General features: G+C 37.4%; 2 protein-coding genes across 3 annotated transcripts; both read left to right on the top strand.

The window, feature by feature from the left end:
* On the top strand, positions 9,340 to 10,876 carry LOC105162958. The gene has a single exon (XM_011081138.2). The coding sequence runs from the start codon at positions 9,486 to 9,488 to the stop codon at positions 10,458 to 10,460; it is 975 nt and encodes a 324-aa protein (XP_011079440.1). The 5' UTR covers positions 9,340 to 9,485; the 3' UTR covers positions 10,461 to 10,876.
* Positions 13,140 to 17,732, top strand: LOC105162870. Of its 2 annotated transcripts, none has more exons than XM_011081027.2 (5): positions 13,140 to 13,372; positions 14,231 to 14,315; positions 16,406 to 16,519; positions 17,279 to 17,380; positions 17,482 to 17,732. In XM_011081027.2, the coding sequence occupies exons 1-5, from the start codon at positions 13,293 to 13,295 to the stop codon at positions 17,524 to 17,526; spliced, it is 426 nt and encodes a 141-aa protein (XP_011079329.1). In that variant the 5' UTR covers positions 13,140 to 13,292; the 3' UTR covers positions 17,527 to 17,732. The 2 variants fall into 2 exon arrangements, with proteins under 2 accessions (XP_011079329.1, XP_011079328.1); XM_011081026.2 differs by having other exon boundaries at positions 14,213 to 14,315.

Below are 20,736 nucleotides of genomic sequence, written 5' to 3'. Positions count from 1 at the left end.
AATTTGTTTTCTATTTCTAATGATTATGTAATTGTATTTTAATTTGAAATATTACCTTAATATTATTATTGTTGATATTATTTTGTAAATAATATTATTATTGAGATTATTGGTCTAATTTTTTTATTATTGACATTATTATGTAAAAATATTATTAATAGGAATATTGGTCTAATTTTATGGTTATTAACATCGTTATGTAAATAATGTTATTATTGGGAATAGTAGCCTATATTTTTTTTATTATTGACATTGTTATGTAAATAATAATATTATTAAAAATATTCATCTAATTTTTATGATTAATTATATTATTATTTAAGTAATGTTATTATTGGGATTATATGTTGATTTAATTTTTGTGATTACTTATATTATTATGTAAAAATTAATTAATTGGAAATATTTATCTATTTTTTGTGATTGTTTATATTATTATTCAAATAATGTTATATTGGGATTACATATTGGTATTTTTGTGGTTATTTATATTATTGTGGAAAATATAATTAGTGGAAATATTGGCCTAATTAATGTCATGTAAATAATAATATTACATCAATTAGCCTAATTATACAATAAATTGCACATCTTATACAATAAATTTCAAAAAAAAAATTAAGCAATATGATACAGTACACAAGAATTGCATAAATTACATAGTTATATAGTAAATTGCACAAATAATTTCATTATACAATAAATTACACAACTATACCATTCATCGAAAAAATTACACAAAATTACTCAAAAATTTGCAGAGAAATATTATAATTTCAGAAAAATATATCATAATTTAATTTCAGTGTGATATATAGATTTCTAGGATTGCAGAAATTACATAGAATAAATTTTCTTATAGAAATCTTTTTAAAATCACAAAAAAATTACAGAAAATGTTTAAAAATTAGAATATTATTAAATATGTTAAAAATTACAGAAAAATGTTAAATTTTTTTTAAAAAAATTAAATATTTTTAAAATTACCAAAAATTATTACAATTTTTAAAAATTATAGAAAATTATTGAAATTACCAAAAATTGTTAAAAAAAAATTAAATTTTCAGAAATGTATTAAAATTTTAAAAAATTACTGAAAATTATTAGAAATATTTTATAAAATTACAGAAAATTTTTAAAAATCTCAAAAATTAAGAAAAAATTTAAAATTACCGGAATTTTTTATATTTGTTTTTAAATTACAGAAATGTATTAAAAATTTCAGAAGATAAAAAATTTAGAAATTTATAGAAAATATGAAAAAATTCTAAAAATTATAGAAAAATTTTAGAAAAAACAATTATATATTCTGAAAAAATGTTCAGAAATATTTTCAGAAAAATATTTTCAAAATACTCTCAAAAATTTTTTTGTCAAACATGTATGAAAATATTTTCTAAAAATTGAGGGAAATTATTCTCAGAAAATGGGGGGAAAACAAAGTAAACTTGGGGAAAAAAACAAAAAAAAAAAATGGGGGAGGGAAGACGAAGAAAAGTGGGGGGTCAACCAGTGTCGGTGTCACGGGAACTTACCTCAACCAGTGTCGGTGTCACAGGCTGACGTTTTTGTCTTGCAGTAGAATATATTTTTCGCCCGTGATAGCATCTCAGATTACACCCAACCTTTGACCCGCCTTCTCACGTATCAGAGTTTACCGACTGCCCGTCGCGTGTTTTCGACACTGAAGCTTGCTAGCACGACATCCAAACACATCCCTGCGCGACACTGCATACCCTTGTGCTCGCCTATCCGTAATATCCATGTTTGCCGAGGCTCTCGGCACTCATGCCTTAGCGTCTCTTAGCGGCCGGCCCCGACTAGCTAGTCTGTCATCATGCATTTCGCCCACAATCTCGGAACCTGCCGATGCATTCCTCAATGACAAAGAGCATCCTTGCTCCGCCTCAGCATTACGACGCTCAGCATGAGTCCGCAACGCCCATCTCATGCCCAACACTCATTCCGGGCATCCTCAGCCCATGCCTTCGTCGTGGCCGTCTTCTATGCCTCGCCCCAGTAGGACCGCATTATAAGTCCGAGGCCCATTCAATATGCCGACATTTTGCCTTGATCACACACACGGCATGCCCGACATGCTTTCTTGCCTTTCAGCTTGGCTTCATAATATACTCATAATATAGCATCGTCCCACAACCGCTCATCTTCGCCAACCGACCCCTATGGAAGGGTAGAACTCGATAGCGCATACCATGAGTTGGATCACGAGGTCTTGGAATATTTGCCTCGATCACCCATTCGCATGAGAGGTGTTGCCTCGGATATCTTGCAGCCCGCGGAGCAACCTTGCGCGTCACACGGGGGCTCTCGGTCGTATTTGCACCTAACGTAGGCCACTCTGGCCCTACGCTGCCCGTCAGGTTCCCATGCCCTTCGGGGACTCTAAGCACTCTTTTGAGCTGCCTAGAGCCGGTTCTTGAATGCCCCCATCATGCCCTCAAAAGAAGCTCATTTAGTGCAGACGTTGTCTCATACTACTGCCGTCGTGCACGGGGAGGGCTGGTTGGAGTTCACCACTATGCCCTCCTTATAATATGCTTAAGAAAGTTTTCTCTTGTTCCAGGAGTAGATACTCGCAAAGGCCGAAGAGTGCACCTTTTCTGCATCTCCCTCCACCAACATCTAAATCACGTGCTGCTTGGACCGTAGTGTAGCCTACGACTTCCACATCTTAACTCTAGAGTTTCAGCCCCATCCGATCACATGGCTAAGGAATTGCCCTTGCAATATTCTGAAACTATAGTCTTGTCACTGCACTGACAGACTCTGAACATCGTCATCGTTTCCTACTCAAACGGAACCATCTACCTCTGAAACATCTTGGAGGTGCTCCCAACACTTCAAGGATCTCCACATTGAAACACTATTGTAAATCTCCAAAGATAAAGTACTCTGCTTCACACATTTCTCTCCTGCTAGCTGGTATGGTGGCGATGACCAAGCACCCTTATATCTTCTTGCTCAAACGTCCTTGGAATGACTTCATACTTGGCGGATAGCATCCACACACTAAGAAAGTTTCCATAAGAACAGTATTGCAATCCCCAATCGGTAAGAATCTTTGCCCGAAGACTATTTGCGCCCCTGAGTGCTGGCCGGCATCCCCTAGCCGCCCGCACGTCCTGCACAAGTCACTGTCGTCTGTCTTGCCTAAGGAGCGACCAGTGAGATCCTCCCCCTCTCGATCTTTTGATGTCCTCGTCAACACATACACGAAAGAATGAGGTGTATGCGGTACCCAATACTATCTCTTAGTATCACGCAACACCAGACCGACCTCTTGCTCTTTCGAGCTCTCCAGTCGTGAAGTGCCTCTCCAGCACAATATGTAATCTCCCCACAAATGGTGCCTCTGCCGCACCCGATGTGATCATCTCAACAAACGGAAGTCTGTCTACTCGTCGACACCCTCTTTCCAAATTGGTGCTAAGCTCCCGCACCAAATATAGTGCCTCTAATGCACTCACTCAACACGAAAACTCAAAGCAGAAGTCTGTGCCTCTCTCTACACTCTCTTCCTAAAGTGGCGGGTAGCTCTCAGCAAACAGTGCCTCAATGTACTGCATTTTACATGATCGCCTCAAGTTGGAAGTCTGTGTACTCGTCTACACTCTCTTCCCCGATGTTGCTTACGTTGGAAGTCTGTGTCTTTCTCTACACTCTTTTTTCAATGTAGCTCGCTGAAGTCGGAAGTCTGTGCCTCGCTCTACACTCTCTTCCCGACTGTTGCTCACTGAAGTCGGAAGTTTGTGTCTCGATCTACACTCTCTTCCCAACTATTACTCAACCGTTGTTGGAAGTCTGTACACACATTCTGTACTCTTTTCCCAACATTCTCAAGTAACAAGTAGCAAACTGTGCTCCAAGTCTATCAAGTGCGCCTCTGACATTTCGACTGTCCTCAAAATAGTGCCTCAAATACACCCGAATTGATTTGGAACTAATGAAGTGTGGAGTCTGTGCGCGCACTCCGCCCTCTCTCCCCCACTCGAGGTGTTGTCGTCCTCGACAAACACGCAAACCTGCCTCTGCGATTGACCATACTTAAACACTTGCAAGTACATGGGCCGGATGCCGAACTGTAGGAACCATGCTGCTCGTGGACCGAACGTCTCTACGAAGGGTTCTCGCTCAACCCAACATGAAAATGGGGCCTCTGCCCCCAATCTGGCTGACAACCAAGTTCAAGTCCTAGCTCGGCCGCAAAACTCAATCTCATGTCTCGGCCGGATTGAAAAACTCAAAACACAAGTCCCGCATCGATCCGACTGCTAACAAGGTTGGGGTTTTCGTCTCCCCAGCCCGACCGTAACATCAAGTTGAAATCCCGGCCCGCGCTCACCATGCCGCTCATGGTGTCAATGGAGCCCGATGCTCCTCACAACTCTCCACACAACAGTCCCTCTCGAAAATCCTTGGACTTAGATTCTCCTCAAATAATATTCGCAATTCAGCTCAAACTTGTGCTCCTGACAAGCACCCAACACATGGCTTAGTGTGTTGCCCCCACTCAAGTTCGGGACAAGTTGCCTTTCTCACATAATGGATGCTTATGCTCCTTGGTTCTTGAAGCGTGTCGTCTCTCTCTAGACGCACCATCATCTACCACAATAGCAGTTCATCCCACAATTCTGCTCGGCCAAATACGGCTTGCACTGGCAATTGCCCACAAAGGGATCTCAACGTCCACTCCTCGCAACCCCAAGGGTGGCTTGTCCACGACCTCATGTGCAACTGTGCTTCGGCACCTGAATATTCAACACATCATCTCTGCTGGAAGGTTCTTCAAACTCATGAGAAGGTGACCCTTCATCTACCACCCTCAACTCAAGGTTGTATCTCGCCCACCAGAAAGGCCTCATCGCCTAGATCACCTCCTGACTTGCGGCAATTCCGCACACATGGTTGCTTATCTCGCAATCATGGCTCTCGCAGTCCACCCAATGCATCGGCATATCCCCCTCTCGCTTAGGGAAGCCAAGGTGAAGTCTGAAATCTAAATATCAATCTGCTGAAGAAAAATTTCAGAACATGGTTGACAGTTCGCTCAACATATCACCCAACTGCCAACCAACAACAACGAAGTTGGACCGTAGCCGCTTGCTCTCTGAAGCATCCCAAACGCGCATAAAAGGACTCTACCCAACATAATGTCTACGACAGATATCCCCTAAAATCGTATCGTTGTGAAATGGTCTAATCTTGTCTCAAGAGCACGGTCTCAACCCACCTCTACCTCACGTAAAGCTCGTGTGCCAATTCAGATCTTCAACTGGGCACACTCTCCTTCGCGAATCTAGGATTAACCGAGCTCTAATACCAAGTGTCACGGGCTGACTCTTTTATCTTGCAGCAGAATATATTTTTCGCCCGTGATGGTGTCTTAGGTTACACCCAACCTTTGACCCGCCTTCTCACATATCAGAGTTTATCGACTGTCCATCGCGTGTCTTCAACACTAAAGCTCGCTAGCATGACATCCGAATGCATCCTTACGCGGCACCGCGTGCCCTTGCGTGCGCCTATCCGAAATGCCCATGTTCCCCTAGGCTCTCGTCACTCACGCCTTCTCTCGGTGCTCATGCCTTAGCGTCTCTTGGCAGCAGGCCCCGACTAGCTAGTTTGTCGTCATGCGTCTCGCCCATAATCTCAGAACCTACTGACGCATTCCTCAATGACAAGGAGCATCCTTGCTCCGCCTCGTTATTACAGCTCTCAGCATGCGCCTGCAACGCCCATCTCATGCCCAACATTCACTCGGGGCATTCTCGGCCCACGCCTTCGTCGTGGCCGTCTTCTATGCCTCGCCCCAATAGGACCGCATATAAGTCCGAGGCCCATTCAATATGTCAACATCTTGCCTTGATCACACACGGCATGCCCGACATGCTTTCTTACCTTTCGGCTTGGCTTCATAATATGCCTATAGTGTGGTATCATCCCATAACCGCTCATCTTAGACAATGGACCCCTATGGATGGCTAGAACTCGATAGCGCATACCATGAGTTGGATCACGAGGTCTTGCAATGCTTGCCTTGATCACCCATTCGCACGAGAGGTGTTGCCCCGGATATCTTGCAACCTGCGGAGCAACCTTGCGCGCCACATGGAGCCTCTCGATTGTATTTGCGCCCAATGTAGGCAATCCTGGCCGCTGCCCGTCAGGTTCTCATGCCCTTCGGGGACTCTAAACACTCATTTGAACTGTCCAGAGCCGGCTCTTGAAAGCTCCCATCATGCCCCCAAGAGAAACTCATTTAGTGCAGATGTTGTCTCATGCTACTGTCGTCGTGCACAGGGAGGGCTGGCTGGAGCTCACCACTGCATATCCCCCTTATAATAGGCTTAAGAAAGTTTTCTCTTGTTATAGGAGTAGACACTCGCAAGGGCCGAGGAGTGCACTTTTTCTGCATCTTCCTCCACCGACGTCCAAATCAAGTGTCTCTTGGACCGTAGCGTAGCCTATGACTTCCACATCATAACTCTAGAGTTTCAGCCCCATCCGATCATCCATGGCTGAGGAATTGCTCTCGCAATATTATGAAACTACAGTCTCGCCTGGCAGACTCTGAACATCGTCGTCGTTTCTGACTCAAATGGAACCGTCTACCTCTAAAACATTTTGGAGGTGCTCCCAACACTCCAAGGATCTCTCCATTGAAACAGTATTGTAAATCTCCAAGGATTAAGCACTCTGCTTCACACATTTCTCTCCTGCTCGCGGGCAGGGTGGCGATGACCAGGCGCCCTTATATCTCCTTGCCCAAACGTCCTCGGAATGACTTCATACTTGGCGGATAGCATCCCCACACATCAAGAAAATTTCCATACGAACAGTGTTGCAATCCCCAATCGGTAAGAGTCTCTGCTCGAAGACCGTTTGCGCCTCTGCATACTGACCGGCATCTCCTAGCCGCTCGCAAGTCCTCCACAAGTCACTACCGTCCGTCTTGCCCAAGGAGCGGCCAGTGAGATCGGGGAGGCATGACAGCGGTTGACGGTGGCAGACGGCGCGAGGAGGCGAGCGATCGGGGAAAGAGAGAGAGGACGAGAGTGAGGGAGAGAAAGGGAGAAGGGAAAGAAAAAATCTGCTATGTGTTGTATATATATTGATTTTTGGAACGATTTTAAAACGCGCATTTTTTAAAAAAATCATTCCAAAAAATCCTTCCAAATAACCAAAATGACGTCGTTTCAATTGACGAATATTTTTAACAATAACCATTCTTATTTTTAAAATCATTCCTAAAAATAAAAATGATGTCGTTTAATCTAAAAACAATGTCGTTTAATCTAAAAACGATGTTGTTTTGGAGCATTTTATACAAACTTGTTCCTATTTTTAAAATAGAACGTTCCTAATTTTGTGCCAAAATTATTTTTTCTAAAAAATCAACAAAATAAAAAATATAAGAAAAAACATCACAGGCATGTTAATGATCAGAAAAAAGTAGACCATATATTAACTAAGGCTATTGAAAACATATACCCTATGTTTGGTTTTGTGTTTTGGCCCTTGGCCTATCTTAGAGATGGGCCAAAACACAAAACCTTATTTGGGTTTGTGTCTTCACACCTTTACTAGGTGTGGAGTAATTAATTTTGATTTTTTGTTTTTTTTTCTTTCTTCTCTCTTTCTTATTTTTTGATTTCTTTTCTCTCTCTCTCTTCTTTCTTTTCTGTCACTGTCTCTGCAGCTTTTTCTCATTCTTTTCTTTCTTCTTTCTTCTCTCTCTCCTTTTTTTAATTATTTTTTTTAAAATTATTTGTATTATATGTATTATAATTGTTTAATGTATAATATATGTGAAATGTAATTAATAATTAATACTAAAAAATAATTATTAAACTTATGAAATTATTAATATTAAAGGTATTTACTATCAATGCTACTTGATTAAAATATTTAAAACTTTTCTAAATTGAAGACAATATACCAATAATACATACTTAATTCTAAATTTTTTATTTGAATTTTATATATTATGTTTTTTCATTCCAAAGATAAAGTCTAACAAAATCATTTTGGAGACAATACTACAATGTATTTAATTATGCATTAAAATTATAATTATTATTTAAAATATAAAAAGAAATGCCTCAATAAAAAAAATTACTTAACATAAATATATATATTATATTTCACTAACAAACAAAATACTATATACATACACATATATATATTACTAAAGATATATATTAAAAGACATGATTTGACAATGAACAGTAACTCCTGTCTCCCAAATCCCAACGTCAAACCTACACCACTTATTTTATAATATTTTATATTATATCAAAACACAAATCCAAACATACCATCTATCTCAAAACACATACTAACTTATCTCTATTTTTCTCTCTCTATCTCCAAAACACCAAAACAAAAATACCCAAAATATTAATCCAAACATAACGATAATGCTTTGAATTAAATTGATACATGTTCAGAAGATCAAGTATATTTGTATATATAAGATTGTTAGTCTTACATAAATGTAAGTAGCATCTACACTATTGGATTGGATCGCCTAATTAGACCGTTCAATATTATTAAATTGACATAATACTACATTCGATAACGTTTTCGATATTTTTCTTATACAGATACTGAGATATCGTATCTGATACACAATCAACAAGGTTAAAAACGATACAACTGTCCATCAGACCACTAGATATGTTCACATATGGAAGTATTGTTATGCGTTTAAGTTTGGAATTAGTCAAGGACTCAGATGTTGAGATATCGTAACTGGAAAGTGAACGAGCAATCTGTGGACATATTTACGAACGATTTTGGAACTCTTTTAGTTTTTTAAAATTATTTTAGGAACAAATATTTTATACATTTAGGTACAATTTTATTTAAATTCATCTTAGAAACGGTCAAAAATTTAATAACTATTCCTAAGTTTGATTTTCCCTCCACTTTTCATTTGACACGAAATTAAATTTTTTTGAACTGATTTTGGAATGGTTAGAATAAATTGACCGTTCCTATATTTTTATTTTTCCTCTTTTTTTATTTAGGATATTGTAATGTATGTAGGAACGATATTTTTTTAAATCCCGTTCTAAGGTGGAACGGTATTTTGAAATTTGGACCGTACCTAAACAGAAAATATTGTTTTTTATTTTAAAAAATAATTTTATTGTGTGGGAAAAATATTTTGCAAATTGTCTCACTTTCAATACTGTAAATATCTATGCAAAGTCGATGCAGACGAAAATTTTGCTTTCAGGAGGAATTAGTCTCATTGCAATATTATTCGTAGTATATATCTTGTTCTCTTGTAGTCGTCGAAGACTTAGTGCCATCAATTTGCGTTGCATTTTCAAGCTGTACATGGTTTACCAAATAGAACTATCAAACCCCAACTATAAAATTCATGCTGGTTCTATCCCTCATAGTAGATCACACCAATATAGGTTTTCTGTAGACCTCTGATCCCTGGAGGACCAATGGAACTCTTCAGATCATACAGTTTCTTCACTATTCTAAGCGAATCCATCAAACTTCTTCCTAAGAATGGGAAACTCATGGCACTCATAGCGATATTTTCAGCAGTTTTATCATCGTGTTTCGTTTTGTTGCTCAACTACTCCCTCCAATCCCTGGTGACCGACATGATGGTTACTGCCCAGCAATCATTCATGCCTGATCCTAGTTCATTCGATATCCCGGCAGATCCAAACTCGTTTCCTCCGTCTGACCCTAGCTCATTCATGCCCAAAACAAGCTTGATCACAAATTTATTCGCACGTCTTCTTGCACTTCAAACTGCTTTCGTTCTTGCAGTTTCCATCATCTCCTTCTTCTCTTCTGTTTCAACTATTCTAGTCTCAGCTGTGTCCTACAGTTCCAAGACGTTATCGCTAAAAGACCTCTTTTCAGGCATTTGGACAACATGGACACGGCCCCTCATCACTAGCTTATACGTGTCGGGACTAGCGATTGGCTACTTTGTCGTTGTTGCTATGCTGGCAGCTCCTCTCCTGATGTACTCAAGCCGTGTGACCTTCTGTGTGGCCGTCTTGCTCGGGATTACAGCTTCAATTCTCTACCTATACTTGTTCGTTCCTTGGGCTTTGGCCGTCGTGGTTTCAGTGGTGGAAGGTTGTTATGGGATGAAAGCACTTGCAAAGTCTGCAGCACTAGTTAAGGGCAAGAGGGTTCAAGGTTTCTTGCTCAACGTTTCTCTCAACGTTATGATTCTCATAATCTTCGAGGTTTACAGGGTGACATTAGGACACAAAGGGTTAATGAATGCGACGATGTATGTATTGTTTCTAGTGAGTGTTGCTTCTTTTGCAAAGATTTTCATAGTCGCAGCGTACACGGTTTTGTACTTCCATTGTAAGAAGCACCATGGGGAGGAGATCGAGCTACATGAGAGGTCCTTTTACCAGTACGCTAAACTGCCAACCACACAGTAATAGATCAGTCTTGTATGTTATGGAGGGAATGCGGCCAAGTTTCTGCATTGGAACCATTCATCCATTCAAGAAGTGCAGGCTTATGTTTTGAAATGATTTTTCCATCGGACAAAGTCATGTGAAATTGCTAACACTTGTGTCTGAAACTTCCACATTCAGGAACAGGACCCAGTTCTGGAACACAATAATAATTGACCTCATGTGCCCGACAATTTTGCTAATTCATCATCTCTGACATATTTTCAATGATTTTTTTCTTTTGTACTTCTTGAGAAGTCAAGAGTCTCTCATGGAATCTTCAACTTCTTAGGTTCTGTTAATACTATACTTGATGTATAATATTGGATACCAAGGCCCGTTTTGTTTGGGCTTATTAGCCCAGATATTCGGACAAAATTATATTTTTAGCCATATAAGACAGGATATGAAGTTCTACTTTACGGAATTTTGAAAATAGTCTCAAAATTATAAAAATTTGACACATTTAATATTGTATTTTACGAAATTCATAGGATTAAATGTGTCAAGCCTTTTCAACTTTAGAATTATTTTGAAGACTTCTTAAAGCATAAGACTAAAGTTATTAAACTTTTTCAACTTTAGGAATATTTTGAAATCTCGTAAAATAAAAGTCCAAAAAAGATAAATCCTATCCTATGAGACTAAAAGTATAACTTCGTCGGCTATCCCACTTAATTATGCTTTATTTTTGGATCAACTGGAAATTATAGCCGAAGGCCGTCGCTCTCTCTGATTATGGCTTGATTGGTAATTATGTTGTCAACCGAACCCGTTACATATGTATTAAAATTTGACTCCCAAATTTACTATCAATTTTATGCTTGTAGCCTCATTTATGTCACGTAAAGAAGGCCCAAGTGATTAGCTCTTAATAGGTTGATTGGGTTATTGGATACCGAGTGGTGTTGTAATCAGCGTGAGCCCATTTGGATTAGAAGTTATTGTACAATTTACGTAAATAAGTCGCAAAACACTTCAATAAGCTCTTTTGTATTATGTTTTTTTCTTTAAACGCACAATGCCACACATCCAATACCTCCTCAAGGCACAATGGGCGGGCCGGCTTAGGGCTAGCACGGCCTAGCCCAAAATGGCTCTGTCCAGAACAGTTCATTACTATTTATGATCAGTCATAGGTTTTTAAATGGGTCTTAATTGAGTATTATAAATTTAGGCTCGGCTTGTGAATCGGCCTGGTTGAGGCCTGGAACAGGCCCGAGTGTGCTTATTTTATCTTTATTTTTTTATGAATTGAGGTTTTTTTTTGAACAATTACTTAAATTATGACTGTATGGGAAAATAAAATAAATAAGAAATTAAATCACATAAAAAATTATAACTAGAAAAAGTAATAGTTAAGACAATATAATTGACTTAAATAATAATTTTGATGAACAAGCTTACAATATGTTGTGTCCTGGAAATACGAGGTATCTGCAGGTGAGCAGAAGGACTCCGAAAGTCTTTGAGCTCAACGTAATGGAAGGTGGTGCTGTCATAGAGGTCCTGCAAACAAACACATGTTAGAGCCTCGCCGGAGGGGATTCCAGCAATGGCTCTCTGATGATCAAGTCAGTAGAATACTCAAGAAGTATATAGTGAATGCACAAGTAAGAATGAGTGTTCCAACCTGGTGGAGGTGGAGAGCCGTATTTACATGTAAGGGTGGATTTGTACTATATAAGGTCTGTTGAATCGTATTTTAATCTAATGTTTGGCAATGGATCGTACCAAGGCAGCTGACAAAGACAGAGGTGGTCTAGGGGACAAACACTGCACAAGTATAGTAGTGTACGCGACTTTGATAGTGCTTTCTTCACATTCTGTCCTTGGTATTTAGAGGTCCTCTCATGACCTTTGGATACCTCCATATCACAGAACCTTCTCTATGTTATAACCTTCAGAGATATTCGTCTACTTAAACCTTGGGAGGTCTCTTTCATAGATGTGAAGGTCTTGCTGAGGGATGTACACAATATCCTCACATCACAATAATAAACAGATGAAATAAATTTAAAAAGAATTTAAAATAAATTTTGAAAGAAATAAATAAAGAGTATTAATAAATTAAAGTACTAAATATTTAGAAGTAAAACAATTAAGATAATAATTTTTAAAGTTTCAAAAGTATAACAAAACTACCAAAATAATCAATTTAGAAGAATGAAATAAAACTTACATGCACATTATTTTTATATAAAAAGATAAAAATGGCCCAATAAACCCAACTTAAATCGACTCAAAACCAGATGATCCTGAGTCATTGGACTGGACTAATTCAAGTTTCAATATATGAAAATCAGCCCAAAATCAGTCCCATCACAAGTGGATCTGGACCAATTCAATTATTTTCTTATTAGTTCAATTCACTACTGCTGCATCTTGACTACCTCTTATACAAACAAAAAAAAATAGTTGAAATCGGCCCTAACAAATTCTTTTACTTTAAAATTTTGTTAACTGTTGATAAATTTTGTTAAATGGATTGTTGGTCCAAGACCCTATTTTTGTCCCAGCAATTTACAGTAAATATCACCCAATAAATAATGAATTGCAAGATTATTTGGTTTTATTGAATTTGGCTTGAGATTTTTTTGATAAAGAAAAAGAGTCAATGGCCAAGATCAAGTTAAGAAAAAGATATGGCCAATGCTATGCCGTACTGAATAGAAACTTAGCAAATCAAGAATCAACTGTCCAGTGGAGGAAAAAGTTCCAAGTCCGACGTTCTGAATCCTTCCACTGTCGACCACTTTAAACTCTTCAAACCCACAAAAAGAGTTCTTTAAAAATAAGGACGAAACAAACACGATGTTGTCTTCTTTGTCACTGCCCATTATCAATGGAGGGCAACTGTCTTCCTCTGGTTTTCGCACTTCTGTTGGTCTCAAGTAAGTTTCAGACAACTCTCGGGAATCCAATTACTCTTTGCTAATCATTTTTTGTCTTTTCTTTTTCTTTTTGCTTTTTGTGTGTGTGGCTTGAAATCCTGAGCAATCTGTGCTTAATTGTAATATTTGGATTGGAAATTTATATGGGTGCGCTGAATTTAACTTTTTTAGTGGTCCAATTTCGGAATGGTAGTGTCTTTCTTTGTCTTCGATTTAGAATGTATGGAATTGTAATTTCAAGAATGATCAGTTCTTGTTCATATGTGAAAGCTTTGTTCTTATTTGAATCGTGTTAAATGGTGGGAAACGTTGGGTTTTATATTAGAGGTTGTTTTGTTTGGTCTGATCTTCCATTTGGGTTTCGTCATAATTGCTTGAATTTCAAGTGGTGGGCTTTGGCAGTTTGTACCTGTACCAATTCCTCATGAAAGTTGATGTCTTTGAGTTGTTTTTTAAGGAAGAACTTAACTTGTTCATTATTTTCGGTGAAACAGAGTAGATTCTGACTTACATAGCTGTGGTTTTCACCTTCGACATCTTTGTGCACAAGCTGTGTTATTATTACACAAGTTTATCATCACTGTGTCATGACAGCATAAATTTGTCGTTGAATTTGTACTGTCCAATGTATTGATCCTAATTCCAACTTTAAAGAAGCTGAAGGGGTGCAGTGTTTATTACAGAAATCTGTTTTTTGAATTTTTTTGTCCGAGTTTTAGAATTGCTGGCTTTTTTCCATTCATCTGCGTCTTGCCCTGCAACAGGTTTTCTAACAGTATTCTTTTCTAAAAGAAGAATATTGTTAAATCATGTTTCTCACGTGTTTGTCAATTTCCTTAGCTGCTCTCTATTTTCCAGGTGGGGTTTGCAAAGAGAGCAAGATGTGAGATTGTCTCCTCGAAGAACAAGGAGTCAAGCAATCCGTGTCCTGGCAAATCCAAATGTATGCACCACCCATGGCTTCCGCATGTATAATGCCAATATATTGGTTTGAATATGCTCAAAGCTATTTTTAGGTATGTGATAGTGATATGTAGCTGCCGTGTAAATCTCACAGTTACACACTATTGCTTGAATACAGGTTTTTAGTTATTATTTTTGCCAAGTTGATGGCTTTACATATGCAAATGAGTCCTTGAAATGGCAATCTAATATCAAAAGCCAAGAAACTTTTGATTGTCTAGCTGTTCACAATGTTGCTGTTGTACGTAAGTTTCACGGAACTTTCCATTTTATGCAACTTTTATACCAGACATAAAAGAAGAAATATAAAACAATTTGAAGATAAGCGGACTTAATCTACTCATCAACCAATGGCAGCTCCTTCCCTAATTATCCAGCTTCAAGCTGTTAGCATGGCCACCTCTTTGTCACACCAACTCTTGTTACTTCCCTCATCATCCACTGTGAACTTTTAACTTTCACATTTTCCTCAAAGCTATCTTAACCGTGCCTCTTCAATTTCTCATGTGCTGGCATTGACTGCAATCTGCATCATAGTTACCAATTCGGCAATCCTTCTGGTCTATCCCATGCAATAATGAAATGGATCTTTGAGATGCATTGACACTATTTTAGGAGGAAAAGGCCAAAGTTTTTGAAAAGTTTGGTCTTTGTATCGACAGATCTGCCATAGATTCCTTGTGATCTCATAGTCCTATGGTACTAACACCTTATGATATGAACAAGGCCTGCCTTTCTTAATGAGCACTTGGTATTCCCGTCACTGAAGGGTTCATAATCCTGTTTGTTCTAAGGGCAGCTTTTCGGTTATTCATTGTTATACCTCTGTTCTTATAGAAATCATAATTGGACCTGGTATGATGCTGATGCACTGTTATAGATTGTTGCTTCCATTTTTAAGTTTGGGCTTTGACGAGTCAGTATCTTAGCCTTGCTTGAATCTTTACTTACAAAGAGAAATTGATCATGAAACGAATGTGAATATATTCAATTCTTTAGATGTTACCCACCCAGGAAACTGCACCATAACGATCAATTCATTTGTGGTTTGGCCATCCTAATGTATTTTTGTATTTAAATTCCTTAACAATGGCTTCTACAAGACCTAGAAAGCTACATGCACCAAGAATGTGAATAGTAAGTAGAAAGCAACGGGTGGATTTTGTCGGGGAAATATAGAAAAGATAATGGAAAGATGAAGCATGATTCCACTTTCTTTAAAATGGAAATGCTCCGGCACTACTAGTTTGCTGCCAGGATCAACAGTAGTTTGCTGCAAATACAACAAAAACCACCCAAAGATATAAAACCAATGGTGTTTAAAATAAACCAAAATTCTGTTTCTACAATGAAAATAGAGTAAACACAGATCTGTTCTTGCTCTTCCTAAAGTCCAACAGCCATTTACACGGTTGTATAGGCTTGCATTTTGTCCTAGTTTCATGAACACATAAAAGTTATTCTTGAGGTTTGGTGGGAGGTGCACTGCTCCTTCTGTGTGCTTGGGTGAAGCCTTTGCATAGCTAAATATGAATCAGATTTTGACTTTTGCAGATATGTTTTTGTGATTAAAGGATTAAATTCTCTACATCCGATACTTGGAAATATTCATATTATTTGCATTATTGACTTTCCTATATTTTGCCATTACCTTCAAACCTTTTAACCATTATTTTAAATTTTTTAACCATTATCTTGACATTGTTATATTCGTTTTATCTACCATTCCTTTTTTCTAACAAACTGAGCATTTTTCATTTTTGTTCGTCTATCATTTGATTGTCAATTAATTACTAGGATTAGGAAAATCATCCAATAAAGGCTGATTAGTTGATATCAACCCTTAGATGGCTAAATTGGATTTTCATGCCATGTTCAGATCCACGCGAAATAATCATTGAAATTTTTGGCCATATGAAAAGGAGGAGCCCCATTTGAGCCTATGAAACATGTTTAAGCATGAACTTCTGATATTAAGTGGCTGCTCTTGACCAGCTCATCAGCAAATATCTGCGTGGACGTCCTTTCAGACAATACTTATTCCGCATCTTCTTTTTGGCTGTTATGTAGGTATCTCCAGATAAACAGAAGTCAAACAAAGAAGTTGTTATGGTTGATCCTTTGGAAGCCAAGAGATTAGCAGCAAAACAGATGGAAAAAATTAAAGCAAAAGAGAAGTTCAAAGTGAGATTCCATTTCGATTGAGAACCTTTTCCTTTCTGTAGAACTATTAAATGATTGGAACGGAATGGCTTCAAAGTTCTGTTTGGCAATCTGAATTTTCGTTTCGATTCTGATCTCAAATGAATGTACTTAGTGATATACAGCGGTTCTGAATTTTCAATATGTTCTTGCTATTTGACATTGATCTTCACAACTTGAGAATTCATCGAAAGATGCCATCATTTACCCACTTAAGTCCTAGTCCATCGGAGACTGGGACACTTGATGATGTTTGCCATTTCAGTTCATGCATTTTCTTAGAGTTTACTTAGTGGGCAGTAAAGTCAGGAAGGACTTCGCGACTTGGAGAGATGTTACAGTTTATGCAATATGTTTTTGCATGATAATATCATCAGTGTGATAAATGGAAGAATAAACAGTTATGTACATTGAAATTCTTGGTTCAGAATACTCTATAATTCTTCTCTTTTTTCTTGTTCATTGTAGTTATAAAATTCCATTATCGATTTGAGCTCCTATTTGTTGATATTGCTTTACATCTGTTATACGGACCTGTAGCTTAATCACTGCATGGGTGCATATAATATTACATATAAGACATGGAAAGAGGTACTTTGTAGTAAAATGTTCAGAAAGACGATCAATAACATATAGATACAAAGTGAGAAATTCATACGACTGTTGAATTGGTTTCGATTCGAAGTTGCATCCTCAAAGTAAGGTAATTCTTGATGGCTAACTTAACTATCACTGATACAGAAACGTCGTCAAATTGAAGCAATCAACGGCGCATGGGCCATGATCGGGCTTACTGCAGGATTAGTCATTGAAGGTCACACTGGAAACAGCATTCTAGCTCAGGTAAGTCTTTTTACCGAATGCCTGAACATAACGTGGATTTTTCTTGGTAAAAATTGAAACAAGTTCCCTTCTGTTTCTGTTCAATTCTGGTCCTGTTACAGTTGGCTGGATACTGGGCTGCTCTTGTTGGTTTCTTCATGAGATAGGCACTGGTTTCAACGAACCGTTGATATCAACTCTGTCAAGTAGTGTTGACATTGGAAATATGAGATGCTGTAAAGTAATGGATATATCATCCCTCCGTCTCTTTCTTTGTTTCTACTGAATTCATGTCCAACGAATACTAATGTGAATATTGTCACACTGCTCATTTCTTGAAATTAATAGTTATTGGTGGGATTCGTTGAAGTTACTTTAGTTGCTGTCCGATGCAATTGACCATACGTGGCCGGTAATGGCATCGACAACTGTCGACCCCACAGGCATTGTGGGTCCCACATGATGAATGGTGGGAAAATTTTTCGAGAACCCACCGAATACTTTCGATATGTGAACACAACACATCCTCTGGAAAAGTCTCATGTAAGAATTGTGTACTTTTCCAGCAGGCACTCTCTTTCTTAAAGACAAGAATTCATCGTTTTCTTGGTCTGTTAAAAGGATGTTTATCTTATTTCATCCTTAGATTCTTCTCATTCGCTTTTGATCCATAGTATGTTCTGGTCTGGTGTGTTTCTTTTGGAAGTACTTTTGGTGTAGATGATACAAGAAATGTGGGAATCCGGGACTGCTTTATCTATTACAATGTGAAAAGAGAAGTTAGAAGGGTCAAGTTCTCAGCAAGAAGATGTTGCCTTTGTAATTGGATTAGGATTTGGACCAAAATATTCTAACTGAGACAGATGACATTGCATGATTTTCTAAGGATGTCCCAACCTTTAGAAAAGGTGTGTTGCATGCCATAAACATCATTAATCTACTGCTCTTTATTTCAAATGGATTAGTACAAATATTTGAACATTGAAAATGATATAAAATTAATGTCTCCTTTTCTTGTTCTCTTTAATCCTTAGTGTAGTAGTTTCAAAGGGCACATTATTACATCTCATCCCATGAAAAGGAAAAACCATTACAACATCTATGTTAATATCTCCCTAGCAATAAAGGACTTGGAGACTTTCATCAACCTAAACATTCAAGAAGGATACTTGCTATTTAAAGGAGAACTGTCTGTTATATAGGAATAATTATATTTACATCCCTTAATCTGTAATTTGTTTCAACAAATTACTCGTCTTTTGGATAATTACATAAATCACTTTGACAGTCAAAAAGTGGGGTAAGTTTGTGTAATGATGCTGATATTTTTGGAGAGTGCGTATATAATTTTTCAAAAGAACAGTAGCGGTTTATGTAAACGATGTTGACGTTCCAGATAGTGCATATATAATTAACCAGAAGGTAGAGATGGTTTGTGTAGACAGATCATCGATCAAGAGTATTGGACCCTTCCCTAACGGACTTGCAACAACAGCTCGATGCTACACTAATAAGGTTATTGGGCTGTGTTTGGGTCGATGAATTCAAAAGTCTAGTTTTTAAATCCCTTGTAACGAATTCTTTGTATTTATTTCAACTTGCACTTTAAACTATGTTTTCTACGTAACATTAACATATTTCAAATTTTTTAGTACGAAGCTATTTAAAATCATTTTTTTAAAATTTTCCCTCAAATTAAAATCCTTTCATCCAAATTCTATACCAAACACAATCCTAAATTTAGATAAAGAACAAAAAAGTAAATGTAGATTGCCTATAAAAAATTAGTACCATATTCTTTACCTTACCTTACCAAGTGGGAAAAAACTTTATCACAAAACTTATCCATTTCAAGTAGGGATAGGGTTCAATATCAATAATTTAAAGCTACTTGCAAGGTGTGGAACTACCTATACCCAATTTGATTCCAAGAATAAACTATAAAAGCCTTTCCCCTATCCAAACAAACCCTACCTCCAATTCCAATTTCATTTTCACATTGTCTCCTAATTCTCTCTTTCATTAAACTTTGGATAAATTACAAGACACTATCTAAATTTCATCATAATTATAAATATAAATTTTAAGAGAATATTTATAATTTTTAAAATAGTAAAAGGGTATTCGTAATTATAACAAATTTCTGAAGATCCAGTTTTTTTAGAGTAAATTACAATTTACCCTCTATGATGTATAAAATGTTTAAAAAATCCCTGTGTAAAAAAATAGCAAAAAAACCCCTTATATTTGTTAGAATATGGCCAAAAGAACCCTCGACCGCAATGGTGTCTTGCATGCACTCTCCATGCGATTTTTCTTGATTTTTTTATAATAAAGTTATTTTACACCTAATTTGTCAACCGCTCTATTTTATTTGTCACATATCTACGGTTGAAATTTATATGATTTAAATGAATAGTTTAAATTTAATACGATATTTGAATATGTACAAACAAATATTTATGCATATTATTATTTATTTATATTAATAAAATAATTTAATATATATAAAAAAATTCCCTCGCTGCCCTTGGCCACCCCCACTCACCGTCGCCGCCTGCTCCCTCCAACCACCCACCACCCCTGCTCTCTCCCCTCGATCCACCTACCTCCCCGCCCCAGCCACCACCTCCTCCCCCAATCTGCCACCTCCTTCGCCCAAATCCTCCATCATTGGCTTCCTCCCCCGGCCTAGCATGGATGACGGTCGGGTCGCCTCCATCTCTCCCTCTCTCTATGTGTATATACATTAATTTTAAAAATATATATTTTAATATATAATACATAATTTTAAAAATATATAAATTTATAATTTTTTCAAAAAAATATATTTCATATCAAATAATCTCAACCATATATCTTAGTGATAAAATCTGAAACTTTCATTTATACAATAATTAAATCGAAATTAAAAAAATAAAAAATATATATATAAAAATGGTGCTAGTTATATATGCACTCTCATGTCGATGCGACAGTTTAGGAGGGTTTTTTTTTTTTTTTTTTTGAATATTTGATACATCGCATAATACTGCGTGTAAGAACGTTTGATCGAAATAAACAAATACGATATCAGTTGATAAAAAAAATCTGGTGGGCGCATAAAATTGACGTAACCGTAACGTGGGGGGGATAATTTCCAACAATTTTGCGGTGAACATTGAAAGCGTGGTTCTCCTGCATCCCAATCCACAAAAAGAGATCTTTGTGGGCTCAGAAGTCGCCTTTCTAGTAGATCACGCGTTATGACCAATCCAACGCGGCCAACCACGTCTACGCTTGTGATCCAAAACCACGACAACACAGTCATTGTCCTTGTAAAGTGTAGCTGATGGAGATGTTTATTATTATGTTCTTTTGTTACTGCCAATCAGTCC

The sequence above is a fragment of the Sesamum indicum genome, linkage group LG5 (assembly GCF_000512975.1).
Source record: "Sesamum indicum cultivar Zhongzhi No. 13 linkage group LG5, S_indicum_v1.0, whole genome shotgun sequence".
Taxonomy (NCBI): Eukaryota; Viridiplantae; Streptophyta; class Magnoliopsida; order Lamiales; family Pedaliaceae; genus Sesamum; species Sesamum indicum.
The sequence above is the reverse complement of the archived record's forward strand: the minus strand, read 5'-3'. Positions and strand labels throughout refer to the sequence as shown.